The 17818-nt window shown below is 41.2% G+C and overlaps 1 protein-coding gene across 1 annotated transcript in view; it reads right to left on the bottom strand.

Annotated features, from left to right (window-relative positions):
• Nucleotides 1-43: 43 nt before the first annotated feature.
• The window catches only part of LOC139640975 (zinc finger CCCH-type antiviral protein 1-like), a 30611-nt gene continuing 12836 nt past the window's right edge, over nt 44-17818 (bottom strand). The window contains exons 11-24 of the mRNA XM_071515178.1: nt 16827-16931; nt 14397-14727; nt 12322-12460; nt 11206-11632; nt 10780-10830; nt 10526-10652; nt 9992-10157; nt 9606-9726; nt 9414-9510; nt 9152-9169; nt 8997-9078; nt 8568-8698; nt 5883-6031; nt 44-2879 (exon numbers count right to left, since the gene is read on the bottom strand). Of these exons, the coding sequence (XP_071371279.1) occupies nt 1924-2879; nt 5883-6031; nt 8568-8698; nt 8997-9078; nt 9152-9169; nt 9414-9510; nt 9606-9726; nt 9992-10157; nt 10526-10652; nt 10780-10830; nt 11206-11632; nt 12322-12460; nt 14397-14727; nt 16827-16931 (2900 nt within the window). The 3' untranslated portion in view covers nt 44-1923. The remainder of the gene's footprint in view (nt 2880-5882; nt 6032-8567; nt 8699-8996; nt 9079-9151; nt 9170-9413; nt 9511-9605; nt 9727-9991; nt 10158-10525; nt 10653-10779; nt 10831-11205; nt 11633-12321; nt 12461-14396; nt 14728-16826; nt 16932-17818) is intronic.

Genomic DNA, 17818 nt, shown 5'->3' with positions numbered 1-17818 from the left:
ACAGGACAGTTTGGTCTTCCTTGTTTAATGATACACAGAGGGAGAAAGCATAGAGAATAACAAATATTTTGTCAGGGACAAAATGAAGGGAGTTTCATTTAAGATTTCACATAGAATCTCTCCTTACTGCAGCAACCAAAACAAAACACAGCCATGCTTTCTGAAGTCTCTAAAGTCTCTCCTCTATGAAATGGTATGTTGTGAAAAACATATCGCACTGCAAAGCAGGTAAAATAAGTGGATAAAGTGTCATACCCCAAAAACCGAAAAAGTAGGCCTACAAATCCAGTTCTCACCTAAAGGACCATGGGTTGGTATAAAATACAAGTTTAGAAAAAGTCATGGTCAGGGTGATTCATGTTTTGACAGACAATGGAACATTTAAAAAAGGGAAAATGTCATTTTCACCAGGATGGTGGTTCTAGTGCCAAACACTTTCACCCCAAATAACCATGGGAAGAGAACTGACTCAGACCAGTTACACTTGATATAAGCAGAGCAGCGTCTTGCTGATGGGTAATATAACACAACCATTGCATTTTCATACCCGCACTGTATGCTCTAGTGTTTTTATGACTTAAGATAAAAGTATTGACATATTTTTGTAATGTAATGACAGATTTAAATGCATTCGAAAGACATGTAGCCTACTGCACCAGTCTTGATCGTAGTGAACAGAAGTTGGGTAGGCTGACTTCCAGTCAGTGATGACCAGGCATCAAAACCACAAGCCTTAACAATGATTACAGATATTTTCAAGAAAAGCATAAATGTATGCCTTTACCCCTCAAAAACGCATACATCATTTCGATACCACTCAGTGCTGTGATCCGCCATTGGATTTCACGTATCGGGGAGAAATCTGTTAAATTAAGGAAATAATTCTACTGCAACTTCTCCCAATAAAAGTGTATTTTAGATACATAGATAGCACTTTATTGATCCCCTTGGGAAAATTCAGACTCAGATTCAGATTGACTCAGATCCAAAGGTTTATTAAACATTATTGCATCAAAGTCTCAAGCTACGGCCGACCAACCTCTAGCTTCCTGTATGTGACTCTCAAAATAACTGTCTGCGCTTCTGTCTGCAGTAAACACGAATATTAAATTCATTTTGAAGCAGTAAAGTTTCAGTAGTGTTTGTAATCAGTGGAATAAACTGGACTGAGGCGAAATTAGTTACAGTGGAATCTGCATGTAGCAAAGAAATTAACCACTAATATGAATTAAATATTCTGAAATTTTTGTTTGCAAAGAAATAGAAAAGCCATACCTTCATCAAAACTTCACTTACATTTACAAATTCTATTCATTTTAGTCTGCTGGTCAGAGAGCTGTGAGGCAGAATCACTAAAATAAAGAATGACTAAAATAAAATTTGAATATGATGTATTCTTGATTATTGAATATGAATAATTATATAGCAATGATGTACAAAATTTCCTGAGCAGACTTATAAGAACTTTAGATCAACAGTGAATTACACATCGTTCCTGAGAAACTAGAACTTATTTCCAATTTAAAATAGGTTTCAACCAAACAAACTTAATGAACATAAATTTTTATGCTAACTGCTGTAAACCACAGCTAGCCATGATTTATTCATTACTCTGCCAGCGATCTTTTTTTTTTTTTTTCATATTCGATTGTTTTTATTGTGTTTTATGTTGTATGTAAAGCATTAGTTATTTTATCTTCCATCAACAACCATGATGGAAATTAGTGTTTTAAGTGACACTTGTGTCACTCCTTTGCCATGCCAAATATATACGATTTATTTATTTTTAAGCCCAGTCAAATGTCATATTGCACTTGGTAAATGTTGCTAATTAACAGAATCTGACATGCTTCCCATTACTTAACTTTTTCACTTTCCACTGCTATCTATGGTCAAACATGTGACATCACTTCACATCCAACCTTACAAAATGACACAGTCGGATTCTTTCTTGGTACGCTGGCTTGAGGAGTAAACTGGTGTTCTAGGTCGGTGATATTCTGTGACACGAGGGGAAACTGGTGTACTAGGTGGCCGATATTCTGTGATACGACGGGAAACTGGTGTACTAGGTGACCGATATTGTGCGAAAGGTTTGACAGGTGTGTTAACTGGTGCACGAGGTGCAGCAACTGGTTTGATGGGGGTGGAAACTGGTGTGCTGGGTGAGGGAACTGGTTTGATGGGTGTGGAAACTGGTGCGCTGGGTGAGGGAACTGGTTTGATGGGTGTGGAAACTGGTGTGCTGGGTGAGGGAACTGGTTTGATGGGTGTGGAAACTGGTGTGCTGGGTGAGGGAACTGGTTTGATGGGTGTGGAAACTGGTGTGCTGGGTGGGGGAACTGGTTTGACAGTTGTGGAAACTGGTGTGCTGGGTGGGGGAACTGGTTTGATGAGTGTGGAAACTGGTGCTCTAGGTGAGGCAACTGGTTTGATGGGTGTGGAAACTGGTGCGCTGGGTGGGCGATACTGTGAGACAGGAGGAGGAACTGGTGTGCTAGGTCGGGCAACTGGTGTACCAAATAAGGAATATGGTCTGCTAAGTGGGGGAACTGGTGCTGGTGCTGGTGCTGGTGCTGGTACCGACGCTGCACCATAGGACCAATGGAAGGCATTTGAGATCTTCTCCTTGTACTGGAGCAGGTACTCGGGGTAGATCTGGTGCTTCTCAAACATGACAAAGATGGAGGGGTTTCTGACGTCGTCCACACAGCTGTCGTAGAAGCGCGTGTCCCCGCCGTCTTTGGAGGGAGGGCGGAGGTAGTCGGAGGATCCTCGGGTGAAGTCGCCCACCAGGACCCGCGAGATGAACATGGATTTGACATCGGACTGGCCGGTGTAGCTGTGGGAGTACTTGGCATCTCGGGCAAAGTAACTCCCTGAGATTGGAGAGAGAAAGAGAGAGAATGTGAAAACATTGTTTTGTTTGACATTGTCTAGGGCGACCAGACGTCCCTGGTTTGCTGGGACAGTCCCTGGATTTTGTGGTTCGTCCCTGATTGGCACTGTCCCTGGAAATGTCCCCAGATTTCCCTCTATGCCCTCTCTTTTCCTTTTTTTAATGGAAATGATCAAGCACGTGATCACAAGCCAAAAATGTCTTCTAATTTGCTTTAAACATCTGGTCTCCTTAATGTTGTCACCAAGCAGTACGCACCTTCCAAATTCCACACTGCAAAGAATATCCATCTTAACTTAGGAAGGTATTTGAACTGCTCAACGATTGATGAGAATGGAGTCCAAAACAAAAACTATTATCAAAGTAGTCGAATTCTTCTACATTCTGTCATTATATTAACTGTTAGTGGGTGAAATAACTGTAATAGTGAATATCCATTTTCCTTTTTTTTTGTTATGAACTTTTTTATTGTTTGATATGGTTAACAACAACATACACAACAATCAACCCCCACCCCCCACGGCACCCCATCACATTACAATTGGCCTTAGTAGATCAGAATATTTGCATAGCAATAATCATATAGGGTCTATGACCTAGTGCGTGTGCACAGAAGATCTTTCACTTCGTCAGTAAAGGAAGCCCAGGCACTGATGGTTGATTGTTTGGCATTATGCATTCTTGCTACTGACATCTCCATATATGCTATATCCAATAAAGATTGTAGCCAATGATTCCAGGAGAGAGAATAAGGCTGCCAGCGAAGGGCTAACATTTTTTTTGCTGCTGTCAGACCAACAAAAAGTGCAAGCGCCTGATGAAATGAGAGCTCTAAAGAGGAGGTATCATTCAATAGGAGCAGCTTTGGACAGTATGGCACTTCAATATCAAGTAGGTCAGATAAGGTTGTAGATCCCATTTTCCAGAAATACACTACCCCTGGACAATTCCAATACATGTGCAGAAAAGTCCCTGTGTCCCCATTAGGGCAGAGCTCACAGTCAGGAGAGGAAATGAGCTTCATCAGATGGAGCTTCCTGGGAGTGAGATACATCCTATGCAAAAATTTAAAGTGTATCAGTTTGTGGTTGGGATTTTTGGAAGTACCATCTAAATTGTCCCAGACTGTTAACCAGCAAATGTCATCCACAGAACAGCCAAGATCCCCACTCCAGACTTGATGGACTGCCAGAGGTTTGCAGACAGAATTTAAGAGTAAATATATCCTAGATACTAAGCCTCTAGTTCAACCTCCCACATCTAGCAGAGAATGGAGTGAATGAGTTGTTAAAGCTACACCCCATGGGACCCCATACGTTTGCATTGCTAACCTGAGCCAAAGGTAAAAGAAAAATGAGCTTCTAGGGACATTATACACAGAACACAAGTCATTAAATGATCTCATACCTTTATCATCCCATACATCTGACAAAGTATCAACACCTTTTGCAGACCATTGTGAAAACTGAAAGGGGGCTCCTCCTGTAATAAGACTGAAGTTATTAAATATGCGGCTATGAGTGTGCCACTTTAAGGAGGTCTGAGTATGTTTTTCCACTAACCGCCATGTTGACAGTAAAAAGGACATAATTGGACCAAGCTGATGTTTAGCAAGTTTAGGAGGCAAAGCTGAATAAACAAGGTCCTGTAACCGATGAGGGTGGGCAAGGTTCTCTTCTATTGGTCTCCATGAGACCTGAGCATTGGGGTCAAGCCATGTTGACACAGGACGCAACACATACGACCAAAATTACAATTTAAAATTCGGGACAGCTAAGCCACCATCGCTTTTAGTTCTTTGCAATGTGGACAACTTAATACATGGCCGTTTACCACCCCACAGAAACTTAGAAAATACTTTGTTTAATTTGTCCCAATAGCCAATTGGAGGGGGGGAGAGGTATCATATTGGAAAAGAAATTTATTCTGGGGAGAATATCCATTTTGATTATAGAGACTCGAGCTGACAAAGAGTTAGGTAATTTTGTCCATCTATCCAAGTCTTCCTCTACTCGTCTGAGGATGTTTTGGAAGTTCTTCATGGAAATAGATTGTAAAGAGGGATAGATAACAACGCCTAGATACTTGAAAGATTTAACCACTGGAATATGAGGTAGAAGTGTAGATGGGTTTAAGGATGGATTAAGAGGCATTAGTTGGGACTTGGACCAATTAATTAATCAGAGAGAGAGCTAAATTGGGAAAAGACATCCAAAATATGAGGAATTGAGGAGGGGGAATTATTGACATATAGTAGTATATCATCTGCAAATAAGGACAGAGAATGGTGTGTATTGCAAAAGGTGATGGGTTCAATAAGGGGATGTTGTCTTATACTTTGGGCTAGAGGTTCTAGAGAAAGAGAAAATAGAAGAGGAGAGAGCGGACAGTCCTGGCGGGACCTGCATTGGATAAAAGGTCTGTTAGATATATAAAAAAGTCAGGGTCAAAATCATTGGGCGCGTAAATGGATACGAATGCCACCTTTCTTCCAGCAAGGATTGTTTTGATGTAGGAGACATGACCATCCCCACCCCCATGGCTTTCCAAGATGGTTAGTGGCAAGGTAAGCCTCAACACCACTAAAGAACCTCTGGTTTTGGATGTAAAAGAGCTAGAAGCAGCCACATAATAGTTTCTGTTACTAAAAATATATCCATTTTCCTTAAAACAAGTGAAAATATTTTTCAGGTGAGGTAATTCTACTTGATCCAATATCAACCTTCTTCAAGAATATACTTGGATTAAGTGCCGTTTTCTTGATACTACTGCAGTGAGAAACAAGTTTTGAAGATTGAATATGAGAGTATGACTTGTAAATATTGACATTTGCAATGCAAACACAGATTGCATGTGTTGGCTCTCTGTTCTCTTAGAGTTTAATCAATTATTTATAAATGTAGTAATTTATGACTTATATGAAACAGCACAACTGCACATCATTTATTAACAACACAACAAGTATGAGAAATATATTTGTCACCTTTCCCGAAGGCGGTTCCATGAGTCCCACAGATTCTCCAGTCAAAGTTGTCAATGCAGATGGCGTCTACGTGTTTAGAGTCTGTGCCATGGAAAAGTTTTTTTTCTGTCACATTTTGCCCACTGTTCTTCTTCATCCGATCCTTTTGCCTGTTAATCAGGAAAAAAGAGCAAACAGAAACCTAAAGAGCCTGTGGTCAATAAACAGTCAGTAGTGAGACTTTGCAGTTACATCACAAATTTCCTAGCAATTACTTCTGACTCCATCATGGAGGTCCACTGGAGAATTAGCTCTGCACAGATATTGTCTAAATATATAACAGGCTAGAAACAGAGAGCTAGCTGACCTAGCTTGTTGTGGTGTGGCTGATCTGTGTTCTCAGTAAAAGTGAATAGTGTGATAAAGTGGATTTGTTTCCAAACGTTGGTTACTGTGACACAGTAAACTATCTTGTCTTTAGCCCTAGTCTCTACTCCAAAACACTCTGAGTTGTAGCTTGAGAAGAGTCAGCTCATTTAACCTGAACAAACTAGCCAATCTCACCACACACCGATTAGCAACTTGATTAAGTTGCACACAATACACAAACATCAATACTTTTTGTAGGTGGTTTAGGTCCAGACGACATTTTCGCTAATCTCTATAAACAGATATCTGCATATGAGACGTCGTCTCTCAACTCCAACTCCATTCTTGCGTTGCTAATTGGACTCTAAACAATGACCGGCGCACAGAAGAGGAAGTCTTGGCCCGGATGTCTGCTGGCTACACCGGAAACCCTGAAATATTGGCCGTTGCCCCCAGAGTCTAATCGTCGTCAGACCGATAGACGATGGGTTCCGATATTGTTAGCTAGCTAACTTGCCAGCAGGCTCATTTAGCAAATTGCAACCAATGTTAATGCTAACATTCAACTACTAGGCACTAGCACTAGCTTCTACTAGATTCATTAGCTAGTGTGCTAATAAGATGTGTTAACAATAAGACAGTGATGGTAGCTGACCAGATACTATGGTTAGCTAGATAATGTTATCTAGCTAACCATAGCATCTGGTCAGCTACCATCACTGTCTTATTGTTAACACATCTTATTGTAGGAGCTATAGAGAGCATTGTTCAATGCTCTCTATAGCTCATGCCCTCTGCCTGCTGCGGGTACAGGACTATTTAGTATTACCACTGCTTTTAGATCAGCAGGCACCTCATAACAGTTTACTGACCCTCTAGTTTCTTCACTTAATATGCCATGATATTATGACGGTTTTACTGACCCAATGTTCCAGTCATGTTATATTCAAGTGATGTAGATTGTACTGTATATGATACTAATTTGCACTATTTTTTGATTAGAAATGTATTGTTCTTATTATGTATTTTTCTTATTGATTTAGTCTGATTTTGTATGTACTATTTTTGCATTACTTGGGTACTTCACTTTTCACTTGAAGTCTTTTTTCACCTAGAATCAGGTGACGTGTCAGTTGACCCCGCTGTCAGTACCCAATCCGTACCGGCTGCCTGATCCGTTCTGCACATGCGCGAGCGGGTCCGCCATCTTGGACAGCTAGGTACGGCAACTCCACTTGGACAAACTTGATACTGCATGTTTTATGGTTTTATCGGGTGTTATATTTAACAGGACGTACCGGCTGCACGATCCATTCTGCACCTGCGCGTGCTTATTCCTGCCGATTTGTACCACACGTGTGAACATTTTACGGTGGTTGAAACACTTGACGGCCGCCAGCGACTTTATGTAACCGGTCACGGTTTGAGGTTACACTTTGGGCCGAAAGACTTTGGCTGGTGCAAATGATAACTAGAAAATACCTTTAAAAATCAACTATTGATAACTTAGCCACAGTAGCTGGTGAGCCAAAACAGTATCAGACATAGCTCAATCTCGTATCACTAGCGAATTTGACCCCGCATGCGTGGAATGGATCGGGCAGTGTAAAAAACATACAGTATTAAGTTTGTCCAAGTGGCATTGCCGTTCCTAGCTGTCCAATGCGCACGCATGTGCAGAACGTATCGGGCAGCCGGTACGGATCGGGTACTGACAGCCCCTATAAGGTATTTGTAGGGTGTGTCTCTGTAAGCATTCATGTCTGAAGAAGAGCTTACACTGGAAACGTTACATGTGGTGCACCTAGGTTTAGTTTGGATGTGTGTGCTTCCTTGCATCTTTTAGCTAGATAACAAGCTAACAGAACCAGAGAACCTGAATGGACAGAAAAGTCCTTCCACTGTTTGCCATGGTAATTTGGCTAGTACAGCATAAAATGGCGATTATGGAATTTTAAGGGTTAATTGCTATGGTGACTTGCTTGAGAACTGAGCAGATGAGTCTGTTAGCAAACTGCCAAAATTCAACTGAAAGTTAATGTTAGCGACGAGACTAACGTAGCTTTAGCAAAGACTGTACTTCTCTCTCTAGCTCTTCTATTCAACATTAGCATGTTAGTAAAACCTCTCAGCTCAGCAACTTGCTCTAAGTCGCTTTATACAGAAGATAGTATGATTCACATAATGGAGTCCACTCAAACCGATTGATTTGAAGTTCTGTGGTTAGAACTGAGGGTGCTACACATCACCTGAAAGCCCTTTACCTGAGGTAGCACATAACAGCAGCCAGGTGAAAGTGACATTTCGGTATACAGTATGTTGCTTTTAAAGACGTACCACTCAAAGACTTCCCACAGTGCTTTGTTCTGAATCCTCTCTATCTGGACAATGTCAAAGCCTCTCATCGTGTCACAAAACAGGCCTTCAATCTCCTGATACTCCACTGAGGAGCTTTGGAGGGAGACTCGCTGGAAGAGACACAAGACACAGAGGAGGACAGTTAATATTTTTTCCCATACAATGCATAAAAAGTCTATCTTAATGATAATAGGAACATGAGTAGTGTAAGACTGTTCCAAGCAACACCAGCTAATAAGAAACAGGATGGACTAGATGGTGCACTGCAAAAAAAAAAATGTTTTACTTTCTGTCTAAATTCCCCCAACATTAGAATCCATTTCCGATTGCATGGCTTTGTTGCTTAGGGGTCCAAAGGTGGCTTTTCCTACTAAGTTGCAGTTTGAAGGTACGTGTGTAATACATTACCTTGAATCCTGTTTCAGGAATTTGTGTCTTGTCCCAGTCTGCTGGTACAGCTTTGAAATTTGATTGATTACCCACAGGCTTTCTGCAGACAGAAGGGAAATTGATGAGCAAGGCACTAGCACTGCAAGGGTTAGTGATTCAATCTCCTACAAAACATGTATGTACTCATCTTACTGTAAGGTGATTTGGACAAAAGCGTCCAAAAATGTTAACACTTTGTCAATTTAGAAAACTCTAAATATTCAACACAGTTTTGCTAAACTGTTGAAAAATAAGTAGGACAAGGTACTAGCATTGCCAGGGTTAGTGCTTCCATCGCCTACAAATATTCAATGAACATGTTTTGTTAAGCTGTTAAAAAATCTGTTGGACCAATGTACGCAGTGCATTTGACCTGTCAGGAGTAATCAGCAGTACCTAAATTTCTTTGTTAGGGCATCAGCTGAGGAGACAAACACAGGCCGTCTTCTCACCACCTTCTTAGTGCCATACTGCTTATTTGTTTGTCTCATGTCTGAAAAAGAAGGCATATTATTATGATTACTTCATCAGAAAATGCTTTATTAAGGTAAGGTAACAGGTAATTTGAATATTTGAATCCTTGCTTACCCTGGAAACTGAGCGAATACGTCTGCGAACCGGCTTTGAACTCCACCACATCCTTCTCATCGTTCAGGAACTTCTGCTCCAGTTCTCCACTGCTGATGTTTGCTCCAAGGCGTCCACCGGTCTGCAACACAGGTCAAATAAAGCAATAAAGCCCATTTTTACCTCTGGAGACAACTGAAAGAGCAACTGACCAATCTGCAGCCAGATGAGAGGTACAGACACAGATTACTGCCAGCAGAGATGCTGATATTGAGCACGAATTCCCGTTGTCCCTGGGTCATGTTTAACAGTATTTCCTCATGTCACTGTGTGAGCTGTTCCAAGACTAATTCCTTTACATTATTTTTACTCAGTAAAGAAAGTGACTCTGATGGTGGCTGACTCACAGCTGAAGCATACAGGTTCCAGTTTCCGAACTCATCCTCCCAGTACCAAACCCACTCTGTGGTGAGAACGAAGGTCGGATGGAGTACAGACGAAGCGGTGGAGAGTCGGCGTACTTCGTTCGGTCCACAGGTCATCGTGTCGAAACATACAGTTTGGCTGCGACTACTGCAGAAAAGGGAGCAAGATACATTGCATCAAATAACATTTCTACAGGAGCAGTGGTTCTCCAAGTGGGGTTCAAGGACTCCCAGAGGTCCTTGAGGATGCTCCAGGGGGTTCCAAAGAAAAATGAGAAATAGTTAGTTGACTGTAATTTAACTCACAAGACTTTGTCCCAATTATAGGATGCATATGGACACTATTTGGGTGTCCGAGAACCCCTGTGCAAGAGAATTCACTAGATGCTAAAAAGAGCAATTCAAGTTCTAATTCTGGATGATCCAAGTATCAGCCTTTAAAAACCTGTATCAGTCGAACCCTAATTGGCATATCAACATGTGACAGTAATCTCAGTAAATGCCAGCAGAGTATACCTGTATGTCTTTTCAGGATCACAGTAGTCCTTCTCGATCTCCTCGTTGTCAGGCAGAGCGGTCCACTGTTGTCCCTGTCTGACCTGCCATCTGTACGGCAGCTTCTCATGGGCTTTAAAACACTTCTCTGAGGACAGTATAAGACAGAAGTAGGGTTTGTATAAAAAAGGAGAATAATAATACCATGGTCAAACTGATGTGATATTATTTTTTCTCATAAAACTAGCTTAAAGTATTATCCATAATTCACTCACCACCATGTTTACACTGTCCCTTGATGAAGTACAAGCATATATCAGTTTTATCTAATGGAAACAAACAAAAATACAACATGAACCAATATTTTGGTTTGCCACTCTCTATCACTGATTGATTTAACACAACAGTGATTCAACCTATATCCAGTTCATGAAAGCTTTTACATTTGGTGTTCTGAACACCCAGTGTCTGGTAACTCTTTAACCGGGAAAAACCTACAGGAAGTGATGCGTTTTATGTTATATCCGGTTTGTTTGGAATAAACAGAAAAAGAAGAATTGGGTAGTTAGCGTTAGCATCAGCAGCGATAGCCACCATGGCTGAACAGACAAAGAAAAGAGAAACTCAAACTGCATCAATAGAAAATGCAAGCTCTGCCCACACTGTTTGATTGCCAGGTGATTTCTGGTTACTGGATTTACCTTTAGCAACCTCTGAGCTGTTCTTGGATCTTTGCCTTTGTGTTCTGTTCGGTCCATCATCGCTGCTAGCAGCTGTGGTGTCAACAGCAGCACTGGGGTACCAGGTTCGTTGCGGCTGTTGATGGTTTCCCTTATTTCCCTTGTTTCCCTTGTTTCCCTTGTTTCCCTTGTTGCCCTTGTTGCCCTTGTTGTCACAGATCCTCAAAGCCTCTCTGTTCATATAAACAGACTTCATGGAGCGAATGAGGTGGTCGGGTATGCCTCTACCCTGCAGGGTTTTCAGCGGCTGCGGATCATAAAAGTCATGAGTCCTGGGGCAGGAACAGACTCCCTTCAGGTGTTTCAGACAGACGTGGAGCCTGGTGCAGCCGTCACCGTCCTGACACCGGCCGTACGGGCCGTCACTGTTGTTGTAATCATAACATATCTTGTAGAAGATGAGAAAAATGTGAAAAAAAGAGGGTTACAAACAATATAATCTTGCGGAGCCAGACTTTGGGCTTTGGGACAGAGGTCTGGAGAAATTTAAATCCAATAGCCTAGTTGGATAGGAAAGAGTGGCAACACTGTGGGCTATCATCATCATTCAAACCAGTCAAATCAGTTAAATTTCACTAGGGCGGAGCTATGGGCGAAGCCTGGTGCTGCTGCTCACTTGTTTACTGTTGTAGGGACAACAAGCAAGTTGCTACAGTTAGCTAGCTAGCAAAACAAAACTTTACAAAGGCAAAGTTTCAATGATATGCAGTGGCTATTAGCCCCACAAAATTTTCTATCCATGGATTTATTTTTTATCTTGCTTGTTTAATTTACTCAAAGAATTTGTATATTAACTCAAATTTACTCAGCAAAGTAGCTAGAATTGTAGCTAAGCTAACAATGGAAACTTGTTCTACCTGGGCAGAAAAAGTGCCGTTTCCAGAGGGATTGTAGGAGAATCCTGTTTCAAACTCCCACACCAGCGGCAGGCTTCACCCGAGCCAACACCTGGGTTTAAATTTCTCCAGACTTCTGCTGTTTGAACCGAAGGTGTGGCTATGTGAGGTTAGCCTTTGCCCAATCAATCAAATTTGATTCCCCCCTCCCTCTTGATCCTCTTTCCAGTCTGGTACTTACAGGAGGGAGGAGGTAATAGGTGTCGTTCTGCAGCAGCAGTGTGCACAGCTCCATCCGGTCCAGATCCTCCAGCTCATGCTCTCTCAGTATTGTCACATTGTGCGCAGACTTCAGATCATGGGAGAAGCGGCATCCTCTCCTAAAATTGAAGGCCCCATATTACTCAGTTGTCATGATTTCAATTTACAATCTTCTACGCCTCAGGATAAGAATAATGCTCTTAAAGACATTTTGCAAATGCATGTAGTTTAGATAAATAAATTAATCAACTGAATTTGTAGACTGACAATGCATTCACGTGCTACTTGGAAATTTCACAGTCACACTTACAAACTTACAAACACTTCTACCCCAGTTATGAGGCAAAGACAACCCATAAGCTTCTCCACATGGTGGAAAAATCAAGTATAGTGTCAGTCAATGGTAAGAAAACACATGCATCGTTGTTACATGTCTTTAGTTAGCCAGATTAACCATCATAACATTTGCTTCAATTAATTTGATTAAATTAGCTTGTTAAGCTAAAGGACATCCATGTTTGTTTATTGTTTTCTTGATTGAGAAGCACTTTGTAACTTTGTTTTGAAAAGTGCTATATTATTATGACACTATTATAATTTGTTTTACAGATTTGATTTTCTTACAAAATTGCATGTGAAAGCAACGCTGTTTAGCAGCCAACTTGGAAGTCCCAGATGTCGAACCTTCCCACCAGCACATGAACGCACCATATGTCCCAAATTGCCTTTAAAGCAATATTCCACTTACTGTTAACATAGGGGTTATGTGGCACTCGACCACCATGAAAACCAGAATATAAACTACTCACCAAGATCAGATGCAGCTGGACGAGTTTGTAGCATTCAGATTTTTACTTCCCATTCATTTGAATGAAAACTGACTGTGAGTCCAACATTTTATAACATAATTTAATTTATGCCAAATAGCATTTTATTGATATAAGAGAACACAGTGGAGGGATACCATTTAGGAGAAATAGTTCCTGTTTGGGAGACCGGATCTACTTTTATTTTTAAATACAAATTTTAGTGTAAACCAAGAATAGAAATGCAAAATGACGATGGACCCAGGATGCTTTGTTGTCTCTAAAGCAGGATCTGCTGTTGAATCTGTTCACCAACATGTTAAATGTCAGTTTTCAGTCTATTTCCGTGGCCTCATTCAAATGAATGGGAAGTAAAAATCCAAACTTCAAACTTGTCCAGCTGCATCCGATCTTGGTGAGGATTCTGGTTTGAATAAAGGCTGGTGGAGCCTGTAGGTTAGGCAGATGTAGAATAGGTAGACTGTTATGTCTTGCTATATTCTGTTTTTGTGTGTCTTGCTATTCCTGATACTTGTCATTTAGTTCTATGGTTGAAACCTGAACCTGAACCTGAAAGCCGAACTAGTTAGGCTGATTCTCTGTACAGTCCTTTGAGACAGCCTAAAAGTGCTGTAGAAATAAATGAACTTGACCTGTCTGTAAAATGAGGAAAAAATGAATTTCAGTAGGGCCCCTTTAAACAGCCATTTTAAACTGTTAACCATATGTAAGGCATATGAACAATTTACCAAAAAGACACCTACCAACAACTACAAACAGGCAGGGCCAGTTTGAGGCTTGTCACATGACACACTGTAGGCCTAACTTTAAGGCTTTATTATCCCCTTGTACCCTGACCCTTACCTTTAGATTTCCCCCTAAGTAGCTCAAAAGTTAGAGGGAAAAAAATCCTAACTGTACAACAATGTCACATCCATATTTTTATCTGATCATTCCAACTCTTTCTTGAAGCTCTAGCTGCTTATATTGAATTAAATATTCAAATACAAGACGCCATGTTTTTATGGCTGCACCATTACATCAAATGGAAAAAATCTAGATGTTTGTGCATCATTTTATACATGTTTCCTGTAATTCAGCATGACATATTTGGTCTCTTTGGAAAACCTATCTTGACTAGAATATAAATAAAGTTCTGTGGGTTTGAACAAAGCTTGGCCATGCAACCTGGGAAGGACCCAGTGGCGGGGGTGGCAGGGAGGAATACTGACACTTGGCAGTAACTCACCTCGTCTGACTGAACTGACAGGATCCCAGCAGGAACCTTCTACACAGATGTAAACTGCTGCATCCCTGACAGTCTTTGGCTTTACACAGTCGCACTTCTGTCTTGGCCACCACCTTCTGCTGCCCGCCGGAGGAACACCAAGCAAACTTCTCCCGGTTCGAGATAATCTCCCTCACATCCTGGGGATCTCCAAAACAGCCGCTAAACACCAGTTCATCAATGTTGATTGATCCTTGATTGGCACAGATAAATTTCATAACCGCGGACTCCGACATGTTGTGGCTCTTGCATCGGTTTCCTTCCACTTCCTCCAAAACAACAGACTGAGGATCTGGCCGCAGGTTTAGGCTACTCTCATTTCTCATTTCTGACGATTGGAAACCGAAACTTAAGCAGGATTGGTGCTGTACCGCTGCTGTCCGCCTGGGGGCCTCAGTGAGCCATTTACTCTCATGTATATCAATATTAACAGGTCAGTAATTTTCCACCCTCTTTGGTCCTCCTTGTTTAATGACACACAGTGGGAGGAAGGATGATGAATAACAGGGACAAGATGAAGGGAGTTTCATTCAAGATTTCACATAGAATCTCTCCTTAGTGCAGCAACCAAAACAAAACACAGCTTCTGAAGTCTCTAGAGCAGTGATTCTCAACCTTTTCCATGTCAAGGACCCCTAATCTGCCACATAATAGAAATATGATGAACTAATGAGTTGAAGTTTAACAGTTCATCAGTTTGCTGGGGACCCCCTGCAACCCCCTCAAGGACCCCTGGTGGTCCCTGGAGCCCACGTTGAGAGCCATTGCTCTAGTCTCTCCTATAAGGAAAGGGGGATGTTCAGTGGATTAAGTGACACATCCCAAAAAAAATCTAAAAGTACAAAACCAGTTCTCACCTAAGGGACAATGGGCCGGTATAAAATAAAGTCATGGACAGTGTGATTAGTGTTTTTTGTTTATTTGACAGAGATAGGATGTAAAAATGGGAAAAAGTCATTTTGACCTGGATGGCGGTTCACCTTCACCCCAAAGAACCATGGGAAGAGAAGTGACTCTTTCAGACCAGTTAACACTTATGTACATTTTCATTCTCTGGTGTTTTTATGACTGAAAGATAAAAGTATTGAGATATCTTTGTGATGTAATGAGATTTAATTTAAACATTTCATATATGTTCAGAAGAATACATACATACATTTATGCTCATTTACGCAAAAGACCCTAATAACTTGCATCACTTTGAAACCACATATGATGATGGATACTATGAATTTATGCTATACAGATTTATGTCAGCCTAAAAAAAACTTATGTCAAAATATATAGTAAGTGTGCAGTTTAAAAACAAATGACCTCAGGTATATAAATGTGTTGTAACGTTGACAAAAGCAGACAGAAACAGAGACTATTTGGTCTATATAACAGAGACGCACAATTTAATTTCACTTTAATCAGAGAATTAAAGCATGGGAACAGAAGGCCTGTATAGCCTACAGACTGCAGGATTAGTAGGACTCTATGTGGCTGTTGCTTACTGTAATAAACTGATTAACTGGCCTAATATGTAATGTTCATATAATTCATACCACCAGGTATCATCTGCAGAACCAAAAGAAATTAAAAATAAGTTATTTCTCAACATTAAAGTGCTTATGTAGTCCATTCCCCCTCTTTCCACTAACACCAACTGCCTTAATATACACTCTCTGGCCACTTTATTAGGTAGACTTGCTCGTTAACACAAACGGCCTGCTCCTCCAAACAGCCAATCATGTGGCAGCAACTCAGTATATAAAGCATGAAGTGGTTTGGTGTCTTGACTCTGCCGGTCTGACTGTTGGTTCAGCAGCAGAAACATTTTCACACTGCAGTCTGTCGAGTTCACAGAGAAAACAGCTTGTTAATGAGAGAGATCTTTACAACAGTGGAGTGCATAAGGGGATCTGAACACAAAAGTTGTTGGTCCTTATAATAAATGTTGCTATAGCAACAGACGACCAGCCGCTGCTAGATAGGTGTACCCAATAAAGTGTCAGGTGAGTGTATGTTAAAAACAAAATACAATCCTTTGAACGCACAAAATAGAAGGAATTTTCATTTTGATTTGAAAAAGAAACCTACAAAACCTATTAAGTGATAAACAAATTTGGGACTTTTTAAAGGCTGAACTTTGGCTGTTTATTTTGTCTGCACTGCACTTTGTCAGCTTAGAGTACTTATGAAATCACTACTGCTTCTGTCTGCCAGCAGAGCCTTTCTCAACCTAGACTGTTTTACTGTTGAACTGAGAGATGAACGGAAAGATTTCTCTGTTCTTATCGGGGGATTGTGGAAAGTTTTGGTACATTTGGAAGCAGAGGAAGACTTAAATGAAGGTGCTGCTGTAGGTGTTGGAGTTGTTGTTTATAATGACGGAGGTTCAGATGATGCAGTCCATAATGTGGATCTGCAGGGAGTCTAGGTCCGGCAGGATCTCGTTACACAACGGACAGGTGTGTTCTGGTATGATCCCCTGCTGCTGCTGGCTGTCAGCGCCTGGAAGAGACAGATAACTGATCACAACCTGTTCTCTAGATCTATAAACCAGGCTAGAAGCAGAGAGCAGCTGAGTCAGCTTGTTGTGGTGTGGCTGTAGATCCATTCAGTAACATTCTCAGTAAAAGTGAATAGTGTGATAAGGTGGATTTGTTTCCAATATTTCCAAACTGTCTTGTCTTTAGCCTAGTCTCTACTCCAAGACACTCTAGTGGTTTTCACACAGCGCTTAGCCCTGGGCTAAGAAACGATTCACACAGGCAAATTCCAAAGTGGGTTAACCCAGACTTTAGCCCAGGGCTAGCTGGCCCTGCTCCGGAGCAGAACCCAGATTTTTCAGGGTTATCCCCAGAAAATTGTTTAAAACCAGGGTTATCTGTTGGCTGTGTGAACAGGGTTAGAACACTTTTGTGTCACTTGTGTGTTGTCCAATCAAATCAAACTTCTCCTTCACAACGTTGCTAAGCAACGATGCATGGCATTCCTAGGCTCAAGTGTTTTTATTACCATAGAATATTCAGACATAAGCCCTGGGCTAACAGGAATGCTATGTGAATTGTTAGCCCTGGGTAAGAGTTAGCCATGGGTTAAATGTCTGTAGTACTTTTGTGTGTGAACAGGGGTTCTGAGTTGTAGCTTGAGAAGAGTCAGCTCAGTTAACCTGAACTAGTTAGCTAGTTAACTAGCCAGCAAACACACTGATGTTAATGTGAACATGCTAACGCTAGCAGAAATTAACTGGCAATTCTGTTGAGTTGAACAAGTTGTACATTTAGAAATGCAACCAGCTGTTTACAGCCACTGTTGCCCAAGAGCTGAGGACCTCCAACATGGGTCTGGGAAAATCTAGGAGGGGAAAGTGACTGAGAAACGCTCTCCTCTCCCTC

This window comes from Centroberyx affinis, unplaced genomic scaffold (assembly GCF_046629955.1).
Source record: "Centroberyx affinis isolate AG114_WGS23_722 - 3 ecotype Tasmania unplaced genomic scaffold, CSIRO-AGI_Caff_v1 ptg000319l_1, whole genome shotgun sequence".
Taxonomy (NCBI): domain Eukaryota; kingdom Metazoa; phylum Chordata; class Actinopteri; order Beryciformes; family Berycidae; genus Centroberyx; species Centroberyx affinis.
This window is presented reverse-complemented; position numbering and strand designations above follow the sequence as displayed.